Genomic DNA, 17,853 nt, shown 5'->3' on the forward strand with positions numbered 1-17,853 from the left:
GCTATCACCACCCTTTAAGGAAGCGAGTTTCAAAACTATTTGTTATTTATTTAGAGATACAGCATGGAAACAGGCCTTTCTGGCCCAACAAGCCTATGCTGCCTAATGAGACCGATTAACATATGAACTTTGGAATATAGAGGAAACAGGAACTCCCAGAGGAAACCCACGTGGTCACAGAGAGAATGTACAAGCTGCTCACAGCCAGCAGCAGAATTGAATCTGGGTCACTGGCGCTATAATAACGAGACTGGCACAGGCAGAACTTCCAAGAAAACCGCTTGGTCAGTTCTGGCCCTAAGTTTCCCAGCTAACTCTTGCAGAACTGACAGCCTGCCCTTTCCCATGTCATTTATTCCAATGTGGACGATGACTACTGAATTCACCACAGTTCTGGCCAGGAGCTTATCTACTCGTCCAGGGAGGTCTCCTATTTGTACGAGTCTCCTTGTCAGTACAGACCTGATTCTCAACCTCCTCTGATAATTGAGCCCCCCTACTATCACTACTTCCTTTTTATGGGGATTAGGTCTAGGATTAGAGAGGGTCCTGTGGGGTTCCTCTGTTCCGCCTACCAGCATAGAGGTCTCATGGTCATCGTTGAGCATCGCTAGATATTCAAAATGGTTGGACACTTCCAACTCTGGGGTTGATGCCCTAGACAGTGTGCACCTCTTACCTGTGCTTCCTTCCCATGGCCCCCCACCTGTCTCTTCCCTTCTGGTCTGGAGTCTCAACCCTTGGCCCTTTTGGGGTGCACACTATCTCCCTAAAGGACATCTGGAACAGAGCACATCTGCCAATACTCTACAACATCGCAAGTCAGCTACCTCCTCCTCAAGTTCAGCCACCTTGTTCCCGACGTGTTACATTAGCTGACTTTTCTCACATGTGAATTCTTCAAGGGAGCAAGTTAAGAACTGTACATAACTGTGTTGCCACTGTCCCATACAAAACTAGAAGGGGAGATCCTCTTCTCCACTTGTGTTTCCTGAAACAGCTACCCAGTTTCCATTGATGGAGACTATAGCTGAATTTTTTGAGCATTCCATTTGTTTCAGTCACTTCTGCTAATCTAATTTGTTCAAACTTGACTCAGTGCAATTTTCCCAGTGAAACTGCTGAATTCCCTCCTGTGAGTCAGCAGTGTTTTACATCCAATCACCCCCATTCTGATATCTTCCCCTTTTCTTTCCAGTCCTGATGAAGAGTTTTGACTCAAAGCATCAACTCTTTTTCCTTTCCATAGATGCTGCCTGACCTGCTGGTTTGTTCCAGCATTTTGTGTTTGTTACAGTTGTCTACATTGTTTGCAGCTCTTGCCCCTGGATTTGTCTGCCTTGCCTCTGACATCTGACCCATATCTCTAAATTGTGCACCACAGTAGAACTAACAGACAATTACTGGAGAAATGGAAATGCCCCATATCTGACAGGCTAGAACTGTGGAACATTTCAAAACATGTCTTAAAAACCTATTTTCTAATTTGGCCTACTTGTAGGATTACTTAATGCTTATTGAAAATAACTACATTTCTGTAATTTGGTACATTCAATTGAATTTTATTCTGTATAATGTCTTTTCTTATGATTTCCAACTATGTCTTGCATTTTTGCGACTACAGTATACTGATTTATCTTTACAATCTATGTAAAGCATTTTGAGCCTGCATCTTAATGTATGAAATGTACTATATAAATAGTTAGTATTATTACTATTATTGATCAGTACAACTGACATTAGAAGTAAGAGGTAAATGGCTATGTAGACCTTTAAATAGAACAGCTATAGTGAATAGATCACACAGTTCTCCGTGAATAGCCAATAATGTTTCGAAACTAGACAAAAGTGATTATTTTAGCTATAATTGTTTGCCAGATGTTGTCACGCTACACATCAGCATGCCAGATGCCTGAAGCATACTAGACCGGATGGTGACCGGAAGTACTATTTTGGATTTTTCTGAGCTGAACCATTTTCACCATGTTACTGCATTTTCATGTTTTGCACTCATTTGTGTGGTGTTCCCTCAATTCAGCATCGGGCCTTTTTCATTTAAACCCATTTATCTTTCAGCATCCTCCATTTTCTCACTATTTGAGATGTTTAAAGAATATAATTGCCTTTAGAAATAGTGGACCTAAAACAATATGGGAAGTCCTGATTAACCTCTATAAGTCTTCATTAAAGCCTTGGCTAGAGCACAGTGTTCAATTCTGAACTTCCCACCTAGAAAAGATGCCAAGGCTTTGGAGAGGTCACAGAAGATCTTTTAAGAGACTCTTGGATAGGTACATGGAGCTTAGAAAAATAGAGGGCTATGGGTAACCTTAGGTAATTTCTAAAGTAAGTACATGTTTGGCACAGTATTGTGGGCTGAAGGGCCTGTACTGTGCTGTAGGGTTTCTATGTTTCTAATACAGATGGGAAAAATGGTTAGGATTGATGCAGTTGGCTGAATGGCCTGTATCTGTGCTGTATAATGTGACTTTGTTAAGCTATCTGATCTGCTTTGTTTTCCTCCCTGTTTTAATAAAATTCTGAACTATTACAAAGCAGAGCTATTTGTTCTTTTTCTCAGATATTGTCTTCATGAGGACGTGGTATCCAGTTTCAGTGCCAAAATTCTATAATCCAGTCACCTCCTTGCTTCGGCCAAATACTGAAAGGGAGAGTTGGACTGGAATGCGGACTGTTGGACAACTCAAGCATGATTTGGGTATTAGGATGAAACCAAACAAGGATTCCTTGTACAAGGTAATTTTATAACCTCAATATATACAATACTAATATTGGGTTAGGGTTCCCTTGGCGCAGTCAATAAAATAGCACCCCCCCCTCCCAGATCACTGTGTTGGGGAGGGGCAGTCTCTGAGTTTAGTAGCTTGAGTACTGAACTGTATCCAGGGAATCTTGTATACAGCTACAACAGGACTACAGGAATTATACTTACATAATCTACATAGGATAAATGCATTAGAAATAAGCCATTCAGCCTCACTAGATTGAATTGATGTTTATTTTCCACTCAGTCCTTCTACAGTCTTCATCTCAGTGTAATCACTTACACTTGTCCAGCTTCCTCATCAGTGTACCAATGCTATTTAAATGCTACTTATGATAGCAAGTTCTACCAGTAACTACTGTATCTTATATTGAGGACCTGTAATTATGCTCTTTCCCTGTAATTTCAAATATTCTCTTTATAACACCAAAGCCCTTCATAATTTTACTGACCTGTATCTCTTTTCTGGAGAAAGGAAACCTATGGCCCAAAATTTCTGGCCTTGCTCTGCAACCCCTCCAGTGCATCAGTGGTGATAATAGCTTTGCGTAACTTCTTAACTTTTCATTTCTCTTCTCTGGGAAATATAGCCCAGTGCTTAGTTAGTTTTCTCTATACTGTGATATGATCATAGTCATAGTCATACTTTATTGATCCCGGGGGAAATTGGTTTTCGTTACAGTTGCACCATAAATAATAAATAGTAATAGAACCATAAATAGTTAAATAGTAATATGTAAATTATGCCAGTAAATTATGAAGTAAGTCCAGGACCGGTCTATTGGCTCAGGGTGTCTGACCCTCCAAGGGAGGAGTTGTAAAGTTTGATGGCCACAGGCAGGAATGACTTCCTATGACGCTCTGTGCTACATCTCGGTGGAATGAGTCTCTGGCTGAATGTACTCCTGTGCCCACCCAGTACATTATGTAGTGGATGGGAGACATTGTCCAAGATGGCATGCAACTTAGACGGCATTCTCTTTTCAGACACCACCGTGAGAGAGTCCAGTTCCATCCCCACAACATCACTGGCCTTACGAATGAGTTTGTTGATTCTGTTCGTGTCTGCTACCCTCAGCCTGCTGCCCCAGCACACAACAGCAAACATGATAGCACTGGCCACCACAGACTCGTAGAACATCCTCAGTATCGTCCGGCAGATGTTAAAGGACCTCAGTCTCCTCAGGAAATAGAGACGGCTCTGACCCTTCTTGTAGACAGCCTCGGTGTTCTTTGACCAGTCCAGTTTATTGTCAATTCATATCCCTAGCTATTTGTAATCCTCCACCATGTCCACACTGACCCCCGGATGGAAACGGGTCACCGGTACCTTAGCTCTCCTCAGGTCTACCACCAGCTCCTTAGTCTTTTTCACATTAAGCTGCAGATAATTCTGCTCACACTATGTGACAAGGTTTCCTACCATAACCCTGTACTCAGCCTCATCTCCCTTGCTGATGCATCCAACTATATGGCAGAGTCATCCGAAAACTTCTGAAGATGACAAGACTCTGTGCAGTAGTTGAAGTCCGAGGTGTAAATGGTGAAGAGAAAGGAAGACAAGACAGTCCCCTGTGGAGCCCCAGTGCTGCTGATCACTCTGTCGGACACACAGTGTTGCAAGCACACGTACTGTGGTCTGCCAGTCAGGTAATCAAGGATCCATGATACCAGGGAAGCATCCACCTGCATCGTCATCAGCTTCTCCCCCAGCAGAGCAGGGCGAATGGCGTTGAACGCACTGGAGAAGTCAAAAAACATGACCCTCACAGTGCTCGCTGGCTTGTCCAGGTGGGCGTAAACACGGCTCAGCAGGTAGACGATGGCATCCTCAACTCCTAGTCGGGGTTGGTAGGCGAACTGGAGGGGATCTAAGTGTGGCCTGACCGTAGGCCAGAGCAGCTCCAGAACAAGTCTCTCCAGGGTCTTCATGATGTGGGAGGTCAATACCACTGGTCTGTAGTCATTGAGGCCGCTGGGGCACAGCGTCTTCGGCACAGGGACGAGGCAGGACGTCTTCCACAGTACAGGAACCCTCCGGAGCCTCAGGCTCAGGTTGAATACATGGCGAAGTACTCCACATAGCTGAGGGGCACAGGCTTTGGGCACCCTGGTACTGACACCATCAGGTCCTGCAGCCTTGCTTGGGTTGAGACGTTTCAGCTGTCTTCTCACCTGTTCAGCTGTGAAGCCCACCGTGGTGGTTTCGTGTGGGGAAGGGATATAGTCATGAGAGCAGGGTGGGGGACTGTGAGGAGGGGTAGGAGGGGAGGTGGAATATGCGTTGGTTGGGGGCCGACAACAGATGGCTCATGTGGGGGATGGGCAGGGGCCACAATGTCAAATCTGTTAAAGAACAGGTTAAGTTCATTGGCCCTGTCCACACTGCCTTCTGCTCCTCTGTTGCTAGTTTGCCGGAACCCGGTGATGGTTCTCATCCTCCTCCAGACCTCTCTCATGTTGTTCTGCTGGAGTTTCCACTCAAGCTTCCTCCTGTACCTGTCTTTAGCCTCCCTGATCCTGGCTTTCAGGTCCCTCTGTATTGCCCTCAGCTCCTCCCTATTTCCATCTGTAAACGCCCTCTTCTTAGCGTTCAGGACGTCCTGAATGTCCTTTGTCACCCATGGTTTGTTACTTGAATAACAAAGGACAGTTCTTGTCGGTTTTGAGTTATTTGAATAACAAAGGACAGTTCTTGTCGGATTTGAATAACAAAGGACAGTTCTTATCGGAATGTTCATTACGTCTGAATTGTTTGTTCAGACTGAATTGATCACAGCACAGTGCTCCAACCTCCATTGTGGATTGCTGCACTTTACTCCCATCCTTTGCTTTCTGTCCTGGTCAGTTAGCAATCCATTCTGCTCCTTGTTCTGACTCTCCAATTTTATACATTTGTGTTTGATAGGGTATGTAATTGAAAGGTTTTTGAACATTGAGGTAAATTGCATAAATTGCCATTATCTACTCTTTTTGTTATCTCACAAAAGTTCAATGATGTTTCCTTTTGAGAAACATGTCGATGATACACTACTGTAATATTCATTTCTGGATGCTCTATACATTAGTTGAAATTCCAATTTTTTTGTATCACCGAACTTACCAACTAAATCCAGCACCATAAGATGACAGTCCAAAAACTACACTTTATTAAACACAGTTCAAGCACTGAACTCTTTGGTTGACTTTCGCAACTTCCCAAACTCATTGCCTGTATTCTGATGTTACCCACCCTTGCGAGATGACTGAGCTCAAGGTTTGAAAAAGCAATGGAGGACATTTGGCGCGCTTAAGTTTACAAGAGCCATTGGCAATGGCCAACAGAAGGGCTTAGGTTTAAACTGGAACACCATAGCGTGAGTAGGCCTGTGGCGAGCTTGAGGCTTTGATGAGGAGAGGCAAGTTTCCTTCTTCCTTTCCTCATTATTTACTTAAGAGCAGTGGGATGCCAGGCAGGACAGTGGAATTCTCTTGTGGGAAGTGGGAAGACTGGGAGACCTTCAGTGTCTGTGATGACTACACCTACAGGAAGTGTATCCAGCTGCAGCTTCTTACAGACCATGCTAGGGCGCTGGAGCTGAATGAACTTTGGATCATTCAGGAGGCTGAGGGGTTAATTGGCAGGGATACAAGGAGGCAGTTACACCTAAGGAACACAACACAGGAACAAGGGAACCACCAAGACAGAGAAAGGTGATAGGCAGTCAATGCAGGGTATCCCTGTGGCTGTTCCCTCAATAACAAGATTACTACTTGAGGGGATGACCCAGCAGAGGAAAGCCATAGCAATCTGATCTTTCACACTGCCAAGGCAAGGAGCAAGGTTTCAACTGCTTCCATCATGGAACGCCAGTATACAGGTGATAACGCCATCGTAGCTCACTTTGAGGGGGATCTGCAGTGCATAATGGATGCTTTTGCCAGAGCATACAAGCTCCTCGGACTTGATCTGAACATCAAGAAAACCTAAGTCCTGCACGAACCTACACCAAATCAAGCTCCTAAATGTCCAACCATTCAAGTTGACAACATCTGTCTGGAGAACACTGATCATTTCCCATATCTTAGCAGTCTTCTTTCTTCAAGAGCCAACATTGACCTTGAAATAAATCGCAGTAGAGACTGTGCGAGTGGAGCTTTGGCCAGGCTGAGAAAGGTCAGGATATCAAGACCAACACTGAGCTTCTGATCTATAAAGCTACAGTCCTCCCTTTGTTGCTATATGGAGCGGAGTCATGGACAACATATAGTAGACACATAAAATCCCTAGAAACTTACCATCAAAGGTGCCTCAGAAAGATTCTGCGAGTTAGCTGGAAGGACAGGCGTACTAACTCCAGCATCCTGGAGGAAGCTAACATTTAACTCCATAGCCACAATCATGACTCAACACCAGTTGCAATGGTGTTGAGTCACATGATCCATATACCTGACTCCTGCCTCCCTAAGCAATCCCTCTTCGGCCAACTCAATGCAAAGCACACTCCTGGATGGCAGGAAAGGCAGTACACGGACAATATCAATACCTACCTGAGAATGCTGCATCAACCTGAATAAATGGGAGAAATTAGCACAGGTCAGGAAAAGCTGGAGAAGGACCGTCTATGAGGAGACTGCACAGCTTGAAGAATAACACCACCGTGCCGCTGAGACTAAACGGCTTCAACGTAAGGAGAGAATGGGAAAGACGCAACCAACTACATCCACCACCACTTCTATGACTTACACCTCCAACACTGCAGTTGGACTTGTAGATCACAGATCTGCCTCTTCAGTCATCTCAAGACCCACAAGTGACCAGATCGACCACCAGGAGAAGAATCATACTTGACTATGAGTGATTGCTGATGATGATGGTCTGGCTCGAAAGGGAAGTGGGGAGAAGAGGTGAGCAGTAGTGATGGGGAATTTGTTTGTTAGAGAAGCCTACAGGAGGTTCTGTGGACCAGAACAAGGTTCTCCGATAGTATGTTATCTCCGGTGTGCCAGGGTCAGGGACGTCTTAGATAAAGTCTGTAGCATTCTGAAGTCGGAGGGTGAGCAGCCAGAGGTCCTGGTTTGCATCAGTACCAATGAACTGGGCAGGAAAAGGGATGAGATCATGGAAGGTGAGTTTGGGGAGTTAGGTGCTAGGTTAAAGGACAAGACCTCCAGGGTTGTGTTCTCAGGATTGCCACCTGTGCCACGTGCTAGTGAGGCCAGACAAAGGAATATACTGCTGTTTAACATGTAACTAAGGAGATGGTGCAGGAGGAAGAGCTTCAGGATTTTGGATTGAGTCCATGCTGACCAGCCCTTTTTTTGTGCTAGTTACCTGTAACCCCCAACCTTTCAAATATTTCGCTATCTCCACCTTAAATATCTTGAACATGGCAACAACTTTGAAGTTGGTCCAATGTGGCCTCCACCATGCTGTGCTGCAGTTAGTAAATTGACTTGTTGTTACATGTATTGAACTACAGTAGAAACACTGTTTTGCATGCCAGCCATACCAATCATTTCATCACATCAGTAATCTGAGGTAGTGCAAGGGAAAAGCAATATCAAAATGCAGAATAAAGTGTTACTTTTACAGAGAGAGTGCAGTGCAGGCAGAAAATAAGGTGCAAGGCCACGACAAGGTAGATTATAAGGTCAAGGCTATTTTATCATACAAGTACATGTAACTGCCAAGTGTCTTTAAATGTTGTTAATACACCTGATTCACTTACTCTGGCAGCTCATTTCATATATTGACTACCCTCGTAGGTGAACAAGTTGCCATTCAGGTTCCTGCTGACTCTCTCCCCTCCCACTGATATATACAGGGACCCTCTTCATGAAGTCGGTGACCAGTTCTTTTGTTTTCCTGACACTAAGGGAAAGGTTGTTGTCTTGATTGCATGCCAGTAGGTTTTCTATATCCTTCCTGTACAGGAATGCATGAACTTAATCTTCTCGTGTTCTGGACATATTGTGAGATGACTGACAAGGCCTTGGAGGAAGGTACAGAAGTAATATAGCTGAGTGCTCCCTTTGTTGAAGGGCTTTGTTAGGTGCAAAGACAGCAAAGGCTACTCACCTTTATGCATTACTGGAAGGATGTGAAGAGTTTAGATTAGACAGTATTAGCTGCAAAGAACATTTGGACAGAGTTGTATTGTTTCCTGTGGAGAATTGGAAACTGAGCAGTAATCTGGTGGAAGTAAATAAAGTTATGAAAGCCACTGAAAGGGTAGATGATCAGTCTTATTCCCAAAGTGAAATGTCAAATACCAGAAGACGGAGCATTAAAGAAAGGGCAAGTTTGAAAGAAATTAATGAGATTAGTGGTCGGTGCCTAGAATGTTCTATCTGAGGAGGTAGTGAAAACTGATAAGTCAGCAAAACTTTCGACTGGCAGGTGCACAGGCAGGGAATGGGGAGATATAGAGTGTGTGCAGGCAGATGGGATTAGTTCGACTGGCATAGACGTGGAGGGCCAAAGGACCTGTTCCTGTGTTGTACTATTCTCTTAAGTATGGAAAGTTGGGGATGAATTGATATGGTCAGCCAGATTTGGGAAGAGTTTGATTAGGATAGCTGGGGAAATAGTTTCCAGCAGCAAGTGGGCAGTAACCAGAGAACTGCATGTTATCATCATTGTCAAAACCAGAAGGGAGGTGATTGAATCACAATCAATGATACTCTAATGTTTAAAGGGAAAAAATGCTGGGCTATGGAGAGAATGATAAGGCGTGAAGCTACTTGGTTTGTGTTTTATGAGGAGCCATTGAATGGATTGAATTGTTGCCTTCTCTGTTGAATTTGCTCTGTTTATTTGAGTTAGATACTACCTCTAAACAATCAATGGTATGTGTATTGAATGCTGACAGTAATACATTCACACTATTTGGCCACCTCTATTTACTGGCCAGAGCCTTCTAATTGTGGGTAACTTGTTCTGACTCTGCAATCCAAAAATATTAATTGATGTGTTGTGCTGCAGTAGCCTCTCTTTCTAAATGTGTGCATTTCCTTGCAGACCATTGAGAGAAAGATGAAGCATTTTAGTCCCCTGTACATCCCCAAGATGCTGCAAAAAGCCCTACCCTTCAAGAACAAACCCAAAAACCAAGAGAAACTTGCTAAAGTACCACGCGACAGAAAGCGCATCACCGTTATAAGAAGTGCACACGAGAAGAAGGTAAGAGTGCATAAACATAATTTCAAAAGAAATCATCATTTAAATACTCTTTTTAAAGAAAACACTATTTTAAGATGCTGGGACCTATTCTGCCAGGCTGCATCTGATCTTGTTGGAACATTCCTCCTATGGAAAAAGGATTCTATAGGCTTAGTTTTGGTGTGCTGTGCATTTTCAGTATTCTGTCAACGTGATAGGAATTTTCAGTGGTCAGATGAGAAGTAAGTCCTTCTGTAAGAGGGCTTTTAATCCTTCCTTGCTACAAGTGTCAGAGAACTGGAGAATTACACTGGAAATCTGTGAAATGTCAGGCAGCTGCTGGCTGGTCAATTAACTTCTGTGGTGAGTGCTAAGAGACAATCAACATGGCAGGATAATTTATTTGGAGATGCTTCTGTTGATAAAGGATCACCAGCATGAAGATAATATATGCAGCTCACCTTTGCCCACACACAGCAGCCATTCAAAATAATTGTTAAGTGTTCCTCACCCATCATTAACATAATTTATTTACCTTCCTAGTGAATCAATCAATCTCCAGCCTCCCCTCCCCTCCCCAAAGTTCGATGGTGGGTTAAGCTTTTCTTTATTTCTGCTAAGGTATCCTTGCATTTCTTGTTTGTACAGTTACCCAAATTGATAAGAATTATGGCCTCTCTGTTTCAGCTCGTGTAGCTTTCCCAGAGGAATGTCTTGTCCCTGCACTGAGTGTCTTTTCAGAGCTTCTGCAGCTCCCCACTGTCGTATCTTTGTCACACTGTGAAACCTCACACGTGAAGCAAGTACATTTGGAACAACTTTCCTGATTCTAATTACTATTAGTTAGCCCACAGCCTAACCCCTTATTGTGCACTGTTAAAGAAAAATATCTGACTCCTCGTTTAGTCACTGTGCAACTATCCTGTTAGAAAATAAGAGCAGAAAAAAAGGTAATAGCTATAGATAGCTGGATCTCTGTATCTTCATTTTAAGTTATCTTTGATTTTGTTTGCTGTCAACTATTGAGCTTGATATGTTTTTAATCTCCAGATCTCAGCCCTGATCACGGCTCTGAGCACAGTTAACAAACACAAAGTACAGAAACAGCAGAAAAAAGAAAAGCAACAGCGCAAGGAGTTCCTTGCACAGAAACAGAAAGAGGAAGAGGCGAAGATTAAGAGGCAAAAAGAAGCTCGAAAGAAAATCTATCGAGTTCTGGGTCAGAAGGAGAAGCGCAAAATGAAATCTAGCCTTAAGGGGCCTGGAGAAGACTGAAGTATCAGGCCTTCCTGGGTCACTGCAGGCACTGATGTCTTCAGGAAACTGAAGATGCAAAACATCCTCGTGTCTTCAGAGATCATTACTCATCTTTGCACATCTCTTGCGAAGTGCCATCCACAAACAATTTCATTTCATACGGATATGGATTCTTGGGCAAAAGGGGAATGTGGTTAACAACTAAATATTCCCTGCCCTATATAATGCATTTTTAGAAAAACAGACAAATTGCCTTTGTGTTGCTAATTTTTGGTTATTAAAACTAAAGTTGTAGAATTAGTGCCTGATGGTAATTGTAGTTGGAAGCTGAGAGTCTTTCGGGCAAGGTTTTTGAACTGGGCCCTACAGAAATGCACTCTGCATTGTAAACACCTCTTCACTGAGTCAGCCTTCGAAAAAATTGCTGATGTTGAGCCCACTTCAGAGAGTATACGCACAACAATATCTTGTTTGGGAAAAGGAAGTTAAATGTCTTAGACTAACTCTTCTCCAATCTGATTGGCACCCTCTCTGGGGAGGTGAACTGGTAGCATGCACCAGAGCCAATATAATCTGCATCAGAAATGCATTAATAGAAAGCAGGGAAATGAGCACAACCTTAATCTGAGTGGGCTTAATAAGAGCCAAAGTAAGGCTCCCTCAGGCTTCTGTAATAAGATCTTGGATTTAATCTGTCTGGAGGTCAGAATGGGATTAGTAAGTAGCGTATATGGCCATAATCTACATCTGAACTGAATGAAAAGCTATGGAACAGATATGTTTATTATAAAATGAAAATAATTAATTAAAAGATCATTGAGATGAGTGAACTCAGAGTAATACAGTATTGAAACAGGCCTTCAGTCCATCTGGTCCATGTCAGCCATGATGCCTATGAAACTAGTCCCATTTACCGCTAATGTCACAAATTCCTCTAAACCCCTTCTAACCACGTACCTTCTACAAATATCTTTTAAACATTATTACTCTACCTACCTCAACTACCTCTGCTGGCAACTTGTTCCATATACCCACCATATTCTACATGAATAAATTGCCTCTTAGATCCAATTTAAATCCTTTCCTTCTCACCTTATACCTTTGTTCTCTGGTCTTTAGTTCCCCTTTTCTTGGAAAAGGATTGTGCATTCACCTTACCCATGTTCTAAAGAATAACATCATAGCCTTTCCTTTCCCTATAACTCAGGCCCTCGAGCAATGGAAGAGACCTCATAAATCACCTCTGCACACTTTAATGAAGGCCGTCCAAGAGCAAAACAACCAAAATTATAGACTATACTGCATGTGCAACATAATGTCCCAACTCCTAAACTCAGTGTCCTGATTGCTGAAGACCAGCGTGTAAAACATCTTTACCTCCTCCTACCTGTGAAGCTGCTTTTAGCAAACTATGCATTTGCACTGCTAGGTCCCCTTGTTCCATAACACTCCCTAGGACCCAACTATTCACTGTTTCAATCCTACCCAAAATGCAACATGATCTTATCTGTATGGAAATCCATTTGCCAGTCCCAGGCTCACTTATGTAGCTGATCAAGATCCCTTGGGATTTTTGATAGACTTTACTGTCAATGATACCACCTATTTTAGTATCATCTACAAACTTACTGAACATGTCTTGTAAAAAGACAAACTACAGTTTAACTGAGTAACAAATGATGTATTTAAATAAAATTACAGAACAAATCAGAACACTATCAAGAGCACCACAGTACTCTTAAAAAAAACTGTATTAGGCCCTAATAGTTATCGACAGAGGAATTCATCCAGTGTACGCTGCCGTGTTCTTTTGATTGAGTGTAAATGAACAAAATCAGCGCAGACACCTGGTTCAGATAATGGACTGCCTTCATACAATGCTTTCGATCAGTGCATCCAAATCTTCATTTTCATTGTTGCATTCAAGAATAACATCATAGCCTTTCCTTTCCCTATAACTCAGGCCCTTGAGCATTGGAAGAGACGTCATAAATCATCTCTGCACACTTTGTAGTTTAATGAAGGCCGTCCAAATTCTTCATAGTTCGTAACTTGTTGAAGTAGTGAAATTGTTTCATTCTCATTCCATGACTTTTCTGGCATCTCCAAGCCTGAATGCTTGAAACCACAGTGAGCAAAACTGTTCAGCGACAGTCTCCTGTCCCAATTTAGTGGCCTAGTGTCCCAAATAATTAGGGCATGAAAGGTTATGGAGAGAAGGCAGGAGAATGGGGTTGAGAGGGAAATGGATCAGCCATGATGAAATGGCAGAGCAGACCGGATGGGCTGAATGGCCTAATTCTGCTCCTATGTCTTATATTCATATCCAAATCCTTCATCTATATAACAAATAACAAAGGTCCAAGTGGCATACTGCTAGACATAGGCCTCCAGTCCAAAAAAGCAGCTTTCACCATCACTCTGCTTCCTACCATCATTCCAATTATGAATCTAATTAATTATCTCTCCCTATATCCCATGTGATCTAATGTTTCAGACTATTCTGCCATGCAGGACTCTGTTAAAGGTCTTGCTGAAGTCCATACAAACAACATCCACTTCCCTACCCTCATCTCTCCTCTTGGTTACCCCTTCGTAAAACTTAGATTTGTCAAACACTATTTCCCACACACAAAGCCATGCTGACACAAAATTGTACCAATCCAAATGTTGATGGATCCTGCCCTTCAGAACCCTCTTCCATAACTTACCGACCACTGATGTCAGACTCACTGGCCTGTAGTTCCCCGGCTTGTCTTTGCTGTCCTTCGTAGATAACGGTATATCCTTCAAAAGTTGAAAAACATTTTTAAAAAGTATAATTTTGCATTAGTAAGAGGCAGCAGAACAGTGTAACTGACATCGGAGCTGAATTAGACCTGGTATGAACTGCAGAAGTGAATTAATGATGCACAGTGGGGCAGGCATAACCCATATAAGAATTAAGTTAATACAAATCACCAGGACAGCGTCAATCAACATTAAACATGAATGAATGTATCAGAACAGGATTAGTAAGTAAAGAGCAGGTGTAAAGTACATCTGAAAAATTAGTGAGCACTGGGATGGGTATACGTATCTCATATAAGAGCTAAATGGATTAACAGTTACTAGGGCAAATGTACCACTTCAAAGTTGATGGCATGCACGAATGCGGGTGTAATCTGTGTGAGAACTAAATAAGAGTCAGGGCATGGGCAAAATCTAAATCAGAGTTGGGCTTATAAGAAGCATTGGAGTGTGTGTACCCAAAAACTAAACTAAATACATGAAGCAGAGTGGCAAGTGTGGATGATGGGACAGATAAAGCATGACATATTCTGTTGTGCTCAATTTACTACAAAAGATCCATTACTGTGTGAATACTAAATGTTATGTATGGCCAGATCTAAAGTTTTCTTTGTTTGGATAACATGTACTGTCCTCGGAAACTGCCTCTAAATGCTTTCCAGGAACATGTCCTCATGAATACTTATGCCAATTTATTTTTCCCAGAATGAAGATTAAAGTTACATGGAACAGTACAGCACAGGACAACACCCTTTACATCTGTGCTGACAATTATGCCAACTTGAACAAATTCCAGATGCCTATATGTGGTCCATATCTCTCCAGTTCATGTACCTGTGGAAATGCTTCATAAATAAGACCGTAAGATATGGGAGCAGAATTTTGCCATTTGGCCCATTGAGTCTGCTCTGCTATTTCATCATAGCTGACCCACTTCCCTCTCAGTCTCACTCTTCTGCCTTCTCCCCGTAACCCTTCGTGCACTGACTAGTCAAAAATCTATCAGTCTTAATTATACCCAATGACTTGGCCTACTCAGTCACCTGTGTGCAACGAATTCCACAAAACACCACTCTCTGGCTAAAACATTACTCCTCATCTCCATTCTAAATGGACATCCCTCTATTCTGAGGCTGTGTCCTCTGGTCCTAGACTCCCCTCCACAGAAAACAACCACTCTATTTAAGTCTTTCAACATTCAAGTGGTTTCAATGAGATTCCCCCTTGTTCTTCTTCCAATGAGTACAGGCCCAGAGCCATCAAACGCCCTCATATGATAAGGAGCCTCCTTTGAATCCTCTCCAACGTCAGTACATTCTTTCTTAGACGTGAGGCCCAAAACTGCTCACAATACTCGCAAGTGAGGCCTCACCAGTACCTTATAAAGTCTCAACATTACATCCTGACTTTTATGTTCTAGACCTCTTGAAATTAATGCTAACATTGCTTTGCCTTTCTCACCACTGACTAGACCTGCAAATTAACCTTTAGGAAATCCGACACCAGGACTGATCTAAGGAGCAGAATGTTGAATCCATCTGGGTAGAGATTAGGAATAGTAAAGGGAAAAAATCACTGGTGGGTGTTGTCTATAGGCCACCAACTAATAACATTACAGTGGCACAGGCAATAAACTGAGAAATATCTGAGGCATGGTGATAATTTACCAAAATTCTCTGGACTCTGGGCCAGTCCCGGCAGATTAGAAAAAGGTGAATGTCACGCCACTATTCAAAGAAGAATGTAGGCAAAAGGCAAGTAACTATAAGCCAGTTAGTTTAACATCTGTAGTTGGGAAATGCTTAAAGCTTTTATTAAAGAAGAAATAGCGAGGCATCTGGAAACAAATAAATCCATCATACAGGTGCAGCATGGACTCAGCAAAGGCAGGTCCTGTTTGACAAATTTACTGGAGTTCTTTGAGGATATAACAAGTGCAGTGGATAGAAGGGAACAGATGGACATTATTTACTTGGATTTCCAGAAGGCGTTTGATAAGGTACCACATAAGACTTAGCCATAAGATAAGGATGCATATAATTGGGGGGTGATGTATTAGCATGGATGATTAACCAATAGAAAGCAGAGAGTTGGGGTACATGGATGTTTTTCTGGGTGGCAATCAATTGTGAGCAGTGTATCACAGGTGTCAGTGCTGAGCCTGCAGCTGTTCACGATATACATTAACAATCTGGAAGAGAGGACTGAGTGTAGTGTATCTAAGTTTGCTAATGACACTAAATTGTGCAGAGGATACAAAGAGTCTTCTGAGAGATATAGATAGGTTTAGTGAGTGGGCAAGGGTCTGGTAGATAGAGTACAATGTGGTAAATGTGAGGTTATCCACTTTGGAAGGAAAAATGGAAGATGAGATTATTATTTAAATGGTAAAAGTGTGCAGCATCTACTGTGCAAAAGGACTTGGGAGTGCTTGTGCATGAATCGCAAGAGATGGGTTTGCAGGTTCAGCAGGCTATCAAGAAGGCAAATGGAATGTTGGTCTTCATTGCTAGAGGGATTGAATTTAAAAGGGAGGTTATGCTGCAACTGTGTAGGGTACTGGTGAGGCCACATCTGGAGTACTGCATGTAGTTCTGGTCTTACTTGAAGGATATACTGGCTTTGGAGGTGGTGTAATCTCTCCTCATAGTCTAACACCCTCATTTCTGGAATCCAGAGATGAGGGGGTTAGACTATGAGGAGAGATTGGGTCCCCTGGGACTACTCACTGGAATTCAGAAGAATGAGAGGAGATCTTAGGGAAACATATAAAATTATGGAAGGGATAGGTAAGGTAGAAGCAGGAAAGTTGTTTCCACTGGTAGGTGAGACTAGAACTATGGGATATAGCTTCAAGATTCAGGGGAGGAAATTTAGGATTGAGATGAGGAGGAACTGCTTTTCCCAAAGGCTGGTGAACCTGTGGAATTCTCTGCCTAATGAAGCAGTGGAGGCTACCTCAGTAAATATATTTAAGGCAAGGTTGGATAGAGTTTTGCATAGTACGGCAATTAAGGGTTAGGGGGAAAAGGTAGATAGGTGGAGCTGAGTCCATGGTCAGATCGGCTATGATCTTTTTGAATGACAGAGCAGGCTCAAAGGGCCAGAAGGCCTAATCCTGCACCTATTTGTTATGTCTTACAACTCCCAAGTCCCTTTGCACCTCAGATTTTTGAATTTTGTATCGATTTAGAAAATAGTCTTCCCTTTTATTTCTATTGCCAAAGTGCATGACCATACACTTCCTGAATCTGTATTCCATCTGCCCTTTCTTTGCCCATTTTCCTAATCTGTCTAAGTCCTCTCTGGTTCCTCAACACTACCCGCCCCTCCTATCTTCGTATCATCTGCAAACTTGGCCACAAAGCCATCAATTCTGTCATCCAAATCATTGACCTATAACAAAAGAAGTGGTCCCTTGTTGACGCCACTAGTTACCAGTAGCTAAACAGAAAAGGCTCTCTATACCCACTTTTGCCTTATGCTATTCAGCCAATTCCCTATCAATGCTTGTATCTTTACTGTAATACCAAGGACTCTTAACTTGTTAAGTAGCCTCCCGTGCGCCACCCTGTCAAATGCCTTCTGAAAATGCAAGTACACAACATCCACCAACTCGATTCTCCTTTGTCTATCCGGAGTGGGTTCAACCACGATGTACCCTAAAAATCCTTTTCATAGGCATCCTACAAATTCCTCCTCTTGGGATCCAGCACCAACCTGTTTTTCCCAATCTACCTGCAATTTGAAATCCCCCACAACTATCGTAGCATTGCCCTTTTGACGTGCATTTTCTATCTCCCATTGTAATTTGTAGCCCACTTGTTGCTGTGGTTCGGAGCTCTGTATATCACTTCCATCGGGGTCTTTTTACCCT

At 42.7% G+C, this 17,853-nt stretch overlaps 1 protein-coding gene across 2 annotated transcripts in view; it reads left to right on the top strand.

The window, feature by feature from the left end:
* The window catches only part of bms1 (BMS1 ribosome biogenesis factor), an 88,122-nt gene extending 76,639 nt beyond the window's left edge, over positions 1-11,483 (top strand). For both annotated transcript variants that reach the window (XM_072282375.1, XM_072282376.1), the window contains 3 exons: positions 2,582-2,757; positions 9,789-9,950; positions 10,980-11,483. In XM_072282375.1, coding sequence (XP_072138476.1) covers positions 2,582-2,757; positions 9,789-9,950; positions 10,980-11,204 — 563 coding nt within the window. In that variant the 3' untranslated portion in view covers positions 11,205-11,483. The remainder of the gene's footprint in view (positions 1-2,581; positions 2,758-9,788; positions 9,951-10,979) is intronic.
* The last annotated feature ends 6,370 nt before the right edge of the window (positions 11,484-17,853 follow it).

Source organism: Mobula birostris, chromosome 18 (genome assembly GCF_030028105.1).
Source record: "Mobula birostris isolate sMobBir1 chromosome 18, sMobBir1.hap1, whole genome shotgun sequence".
In the NCBI taxonomy this organism is placed as follows: domain Eukaryota; kingdom Metazoa; phylum Chordata; class Chondrichthyes; order Myliobatiformes; family Myliobatidae; genus Mobula; species Mobula birostris.